The sequence below is a fragment of the Siphateles boraxobius genome, unplaced genomic scaffold (genome assembly GCF_051911475.1).
Source record: "Siphateles boraxobius isolate OS27281-9 unplaced genomic scaffold, OSU_SipBor_1 120, whole genome shotgun sequence".
NCBI lineage: Eukaryota > Metazoa > Chordata > Actinopteri > Cypriniformes > Leuciscidae > Siphateles > Siphateles boraxobius.
The window spans coordinates 667,501-675,000 of NW_027508723.1; the positions used below are offsets into that span (position 1 = coordinate 667,501).

The 7,500-nt window shown below is 42.0% G+C and overlaps 1 protein-coding gene across 1 annotated transcript in view; it reads left to right on the forward strand.

Annotated features, from left to right (window-relative positions):
- The window catches only part of ythdc2 (YTH domain containing 2), a 69,290-nt gene that overhangs the window by 50,555 nt on the left and 11,235 nt on the right, over positions 1-7,500 (forward strand). Inside the window, exons 28-29 of the mRNA XM_077222448.1 lie at positions 5,280-5,394; positions 6,859-7,065. Coding sequence (XP_077078563.1) covers positions 5,280-5,394; positions 6,859-7,065 — 322 coding nt within the window. The remainder of the gene's footprint in view (positions 1-5,279; positions 5,395-6,858; positions 7,066-7,500) is intronic.

Below are 7,500 nucleotides of genomic sequence, written 5' to 3' on the forward strand. Positions count from 1 at the left end.
TTACTCCGAGAACACACACTCCAACACATATTACTCCAAGAACACACACTCCAACACATATTACTCCGAGAACACACACTCCAACACATATTACTACAAGAACACACACTCCAACACATATTACTCCGAGAACACACACTCCAACACATATTACTCCGAGAACACACACTCCACACATATTACTCCGAGAACACACACTCCAACACATATTACTCCGAGAACACACACTCCACACATATTACTCCGTGAACACACACTCCAACACATATTACTCCGAGAACACACACTCCACACATATTACTCCGAGAACAAACACTCAACACATATTACTCCGTGAACACACACTCCAACACATATTACTCCGAGAACACACACTCCACACATATTACTCCGTGAACACACACTCCAACACATATTACTCCGTGAACACACACTCCACACATATTACTCCGAGAACACACACTCCACACATATTACTCCGTGAACACACACTCCAACACATATTACTCCGTGAACACACACTCCACACATATTACTCCGTGAACACACACTCCAACACATATTACTCCGAGAACACACACTCCAACACATATTACTCCGAGAACACACACTCCACACATATTACTCCGTGAACACACACTCCAACACATATTACTCCGAGAACACACACTCCACACATATTACTCCGTGAACACACACTCCAACACATATTACTCCGTGAACACACACTCCACACATATTACTCCGAGAACACACACTCCAACACATATTACTCCGAGAACACACACTCCAACACATATTACTCCGTGAACACACACTCCAACACATATTACGCCGTGAACACACACTCCACACATATTACTCCGTGTACACACACTCCACACATATTACTCCGTGAACACACACTCCACACATATTACTCCGAGAACACACACTCCACACATATTACTCCGAGAACACACACTCCAACACATATTACTCCGAGAACACACACTCCACAGGTATTACTCCGAGAACACACACTCCAACACGTATTACTCCGTGAACACACACTCCACACATTTTACTCCGTGAACACACACTCAACACATATTACTCCGTGAACACACACTCAACACATATTACTCCGTGAACACACACTCCAACACATATTACTCCGTGAACACACACTCAACACATATTACTCCGTGAACACACACTCAACACATATTACTCCGTGAACACACACTCCAACACATATTACTCCGTGAACACACACTCCACACATATTACTCCGTGAACACACACTCCAACACGTATTACTCCGTGAACACACACTCTACACATATTACTCTGTGAACACACACTCCACACATATTACTCCGAGAACACACACTCCAACACATATTACTCCGTGAACACACACTCCAACACATATTACTCCGTGAACACACACTCCAACACATATTACTCCGTGAACACACACTCCACACATATTACTCCGAGAACACACACTCCAACACATATTACTCCGAGAACACACACTCCAACACATATTACTCCGTGAACACACACTCCACACATATTACTCCGAGAACACACACTCCAACACATATTACTCCGTGAACACACACTCCAACACATATTACTCCGTGAACAGACACTCCAACACATATTACTCCGTGAACACACACTCCAACACATATTACTCCGTGAACACACACTCCACACATATTACTCCGTGAACACACACTCCACACATATTACTCCGTGAACACACACTCCAACACATATTACTCCGTGAACACACACTCCACACATATTACTCCGTGAACACACACTCCAACACATATTACTCCGAGAACACACACTCCAACACATATTACTCCGTGAACAGACACTCCACACATATTACTCCGTGAACACACACTCCACACATATTACTCCGTGAACACACACTCCACACATATTACTCCATGAACACACACTCCACACATATTACTCCGTGAACACACACTCCACACATATTACTCCGTGAACACACACTCCACACATATTACTCCGTGAACAGACACTCCACACATATTACTCCGTGAACACACACTCCACACATATTACTCCGTGAACACACACTCCACACATATTACTCCATGAACACACACTCCACACATATTACTCCGTGAACACACACTCCACACATATTACTCCGTGAACACACACTCCACACATATTACTCCGTGAACACACACTCCACACATATTACTCCGTGAACACACACATATTACTCCGTGAACACACACTCCACACATATTACTCCGTGAACACACACTCCACACATATTACTCCGTGAACACACACTCCACACATATTACTCCGTGAACACACACTCGACACATATTACTCCGTGAACACACTCAGCACATATTACTCCGTGAACACACACTCCAACACATATTACTCCGTGAACACACACTCCACACATATTACTCTGAGAACACACACTCCAACACATATTACTCCGTGAACACACACTCCAACACATATTACTCCGTGAACACACACTCCACACATATTACTCCGAGAACACACACTCCAACACATATTACTCCGTGAACACACTCAGCACATATTACTCCGTGAACACACACTCCACACATATTACTCCGAGAACACACACTCCAACACATATTACTCCGTGAACACACTCAGCACATATTACTCCGTGAACACACACTCCAACACATATTACTCCGAGAACACACACTCCACACATATTACTCCGAGAACACACACTCCACACATATTACTCCGTGAACACACACTCCACACATATTACTCCGTGAACACACACTCCACACATATTACTCCGTGAACACACACTCCACACATATTACTCCGAGAACACACACTCCACACATATTACTCCGAGAACACACACTCCACTCATATTACTCCGTGAACACACACTCCACACATATTACTCCGAGAAGACACACTCCAACACATATTACTCCGTGAACACACACTCCACTCATATTACTCCGAGAACACACACTCCACACATATTACTCCGTGAACACACACTCCACACATATTACTCCGAGAACACACACTCCACACATATTACTCCGAGAACACACACTCCACTCATATTACTCCGTGAACACACACTCCACACATATTACTCCGAGAACACACACACTCCACACATATTACTCCGTGAACACACACTCCACACATATTACTCCGTGAACACACACTCCAACACATATTACTCCGTGAACACACACTCCAACACATATTACTCCGTGAACACACACTCCACTCATATTACTCCGTGAACACACACTCCACACATATTACTCCGTGAACACACACTCCAACACATATTACTCCGAGAACACACACTCCACACATATTACTCCGAGAACAAACACTCAACACATATTACTCCGTGAACACACACTCCAACACATATTACTCCGTGAACACACACTCCACTCATATTACTCCGTGAACACACACTCCACACATATTACTCCGAGAAGACACACTCCACACATATTACTCCGTGAACACACACTCCACACATATTACTCCGTGAACACACACTCCAACACATATTACTCCGTGAACACACACTCCACACATATTACTCCGTGAACACACACTCCACCCATATTACTCCGAGAACACACACTCCAACACATATTACTCCGAGAACACACACTCAACACATATTACTCCGTGAACACACACTCCAACACATATTACTCCGTGAACACACACTCCAACACATATTACTCCGAGAACACACACTCCACACATATTACTCCGAGAACACACACTCCAACACATATTACTCCGAGAACACACACTCAACACATATTACTCCGTGAACACACACTCCAACACATATTACTCCGAGAACACACACTCCACACATATTACTCCGTGAAGACACACTCCACACATATTACTCCGAGAACACACACTCAACACATATTACTCCGTGAACACACACTCCAACACATATTACTCCGTGAACACACACTCCAACACATATTACTCCGAGAACACACACTCCACACATCTTACTCCGAGAACACACACTCCAACACATATTACTCCGTGAACACACACTCCAACACATATTACTCCGTGAACACACACTCCAACACATATTACTCCGTGAACACACACTCCAACACATATTACTCCGTGAACACACACTCCACACATATTACTCCGTGAACACACACTCCACACATATTACTCCGTGAACACACACTCCACACATATTACTCCGAGAACACACACTCCACACATATTACTCCGTGAAGACACACTCCACACATATTACTCCGTGAACACACACTCCACACATATTACTCCGAGAACACACACTCCACACATATTACTCCGTGAACACACACTCCACACATATTACTCCGAGAACACACACTCCACACATATTATTCCGAGAACACACACTCCACACATATTACTCCGAGAACACACACTACAACACATATTACTCAGAGAACACACACTCCACACATATTACTCCGTGAACACACACTCCACACATATTACTCCGTGAACACACACTCCACACATATTACTGTGACTTGGAATCTCACAGCTTCAGCTCACTTAGCACGGCGTTAGTGGTTCGACTGGTCGAGGCTGTTTCCCAAAGATGACTCCGCGATGGTACTGTCTTTATAAAGTATATTGGTATTAAACTGTCTGTACACTTACAAAGTTCTCAGTGCTTCGGTTTGTATGTAGAGACCCTCATTAAGACAGCTTCAGCTCACTTAGCACGGCGTTAGTGGTTCGACTGGTCGAGGCTGTTTCCCAAAGATGACTCCGCGATGGTACTGTCTTTATAAAGTATATTGGTATTAAACTGTCTGTACACTTACAAAGTTCTCAGTGCTTCGGTTTGTATGTAGAGACCCTCATTAAGGTTCCGTGTTAGTGTGCTATTTTGAGCCTTGTTAGTGGTATTAACTAGCGATCTCTTTTTACTTATTATATGCCCCATATACTAGCGTTATAAGCTAAACAGTTTTTAGAGATAAAACTCTTTACACTCGATTATCATGAAAACAAATCCCAGAGAACAGTCGACTCGGTACCAATGTGTTTTTACACCCCAGGTTCATTGTGCGCCGGAGTTCTCCTTTAAGTGCTATAATCCGGTGCTTCTACCAACCCAGAAATACCCACCTGGTGCTATGCAGCGCCAGTCTGGTGTGATGCTGATGTGTGTGTGTGTGTGTGTCCCGCAGACCTCGGCTGGCGTCTCAGATGAAGAATCACAGATCGCTTCACTCGAAGCCGCTGGGAGAAGAGCTCGCCCCGTTTAACAGCACTGACGACGCTTCATCTCCCGCTTCTGGGAAAGTACGTGACGTTACGGGATCCACGACTCACTCTTCCAATATTTAAGACAAATCCAGTGTTTTTTTTTTATCATGTACTGGTTATTTTTAGGCTATTCAAAATTCCAATTTCTATGTCTAAATGGTGTTTTTAATACGCTTTAAGAGAAACCATGTGTAAATTCATAAGTCGACAGCATTGCTGAGTATTTTCTCCTTAAAACTGCAGTGAACCAAAGACAGTCTCAAAAACACGCTTTGAAATCGCTCGTGTTTCTGACGTCACAAACTACCTTGTAACCAATCCGATCAACGTGTGATCGTCAACGAGTGGATCTCTGAGTGAGTGAGTGAGTGAGTGGAGGCGGGGCTCATTTGCATATTCATAGAACCGCGCATACTAAATGAGGCAAGGGTGTCGAGTTACATTCAAGATATTTTAAGATATGAAGACATTTTTTTCAAGGAAAAAAACTTTTAAATGTATTTATTTTGAATGATTGACTACAGGGGGACTTTAGGTGTTTATTTTATTGCACTTTATTTGCTCTGTAAAGTCAGAAATCTCCACTTCAGCAACTTTGCACACACCAAACCTTACAGTTTTGTTCATATCTATATGCTGAAGGTTTATTCATATATCATTTGCCTGATTTATACAACATTTCACTCCTTAAAACATGATGAAAATGTATTTTTTTCTGTCTGTTGACAGTATTTTCTGATATATGCAGTGATGAGAAGAGAAATCCAGAATCGCCTCTGGAAAAACCTTCTTAAACCTGGCTTTATCTAGTGTTTAGATTTCTCTTCTGGGAATGTATGCAAATGAGTGCATATTTAATTAGTACCTAATTTGCATATTTAAACATCTCATTTTTAATATAGTCAATTAATTGGGTAAGTATTAGGGATGGACCGATATGAAAATAACTGATACCAATAACTGATAATTCATTATATCTGAAAGCCAATAACCGATATATTTGCCGATAAATCTAAATCCAAATTTTTCTATAACTTTTGAGAGCCTGATTACAAAAACAAAAAACTCACCAGTAAAATCCATGTCCTAAACACACAATTATAATGTTCTCATGATAATTTTATGTAGCCGATATGACAGATTTGCGCTGCACATGTTGCACTGAACTGTATTTTCTTTTATTTAAAGTGATTTCAATCATATTTCAAGCAATTCAAATCCATCATGTTGAACAGTGCGCATCTGAAGTGTCTCAGCTGAAGGAGATAATACATTATTTATCGACTTTAATATATCAGACACATTATCTCATCAAACCGATAACATTATAAATGAACCGATATCGGCCGATATATCGTGCATCTCTAAGTAAGTATGATGCTGTCCTTGTGGATTTAAGTCTTTCTGGTGCACTTGTCATGAAAATGAACCGCAGAAAGTTCAGTAATGGACACTAATGATAGTTGATTGAGTTGAAGTGTAATGTTCTGGTGTGTGTAGAGCTGCCCGTCTCCGTGCCCGAGGCCGCCGCGCTCCTGTGTGCGATACTTCATCATGAAGAGCAGCAACATGAGGAACATCGAGCTGTCCCAGCAGAGGGGCATCTGGTCCACCACTCCCAACAACGAGCACAAACTCACCCGGGCTTTTCAGGACAGCAGCGCCGTGTTCCTCGTGTTCTCCGTCCAGGGGTCCGGACACTTCCAGGTGTGTGTGTGTGTGTGTGTGTGTGAGCCACCTCTAGGGTTGGGAACCGAAAATCGAATACTTGAGGTCAGGAATTGGATACTTGTTATAAAAATTTTGATTCCTTTGTGAGCATTTCAGTATGACTTTAAACCATTAAAGCGTGAGAGACTCTGTGTTCGTGTGTATCAGTATATTGACCCGTGCAGCTCTTAAAGTGACAGCACTAATATTCCTGCCGTCTCTATAATAACACTAATCAAACAAAAGACAGAGAAAATTCACTCGTTCTTGACGGAATTAACTTTTCTAACTTATTTGTAATGTATATTTTAGTTATAAAGTGTTATTTTACATTTGATTACAGTTTCTGCACCTGAATACTGAAAATCTTAAAACACTGCTTATTTCACTTTGTTCAGTTGTATCTATTTGTTGCGATTTTTTTTAATTTTT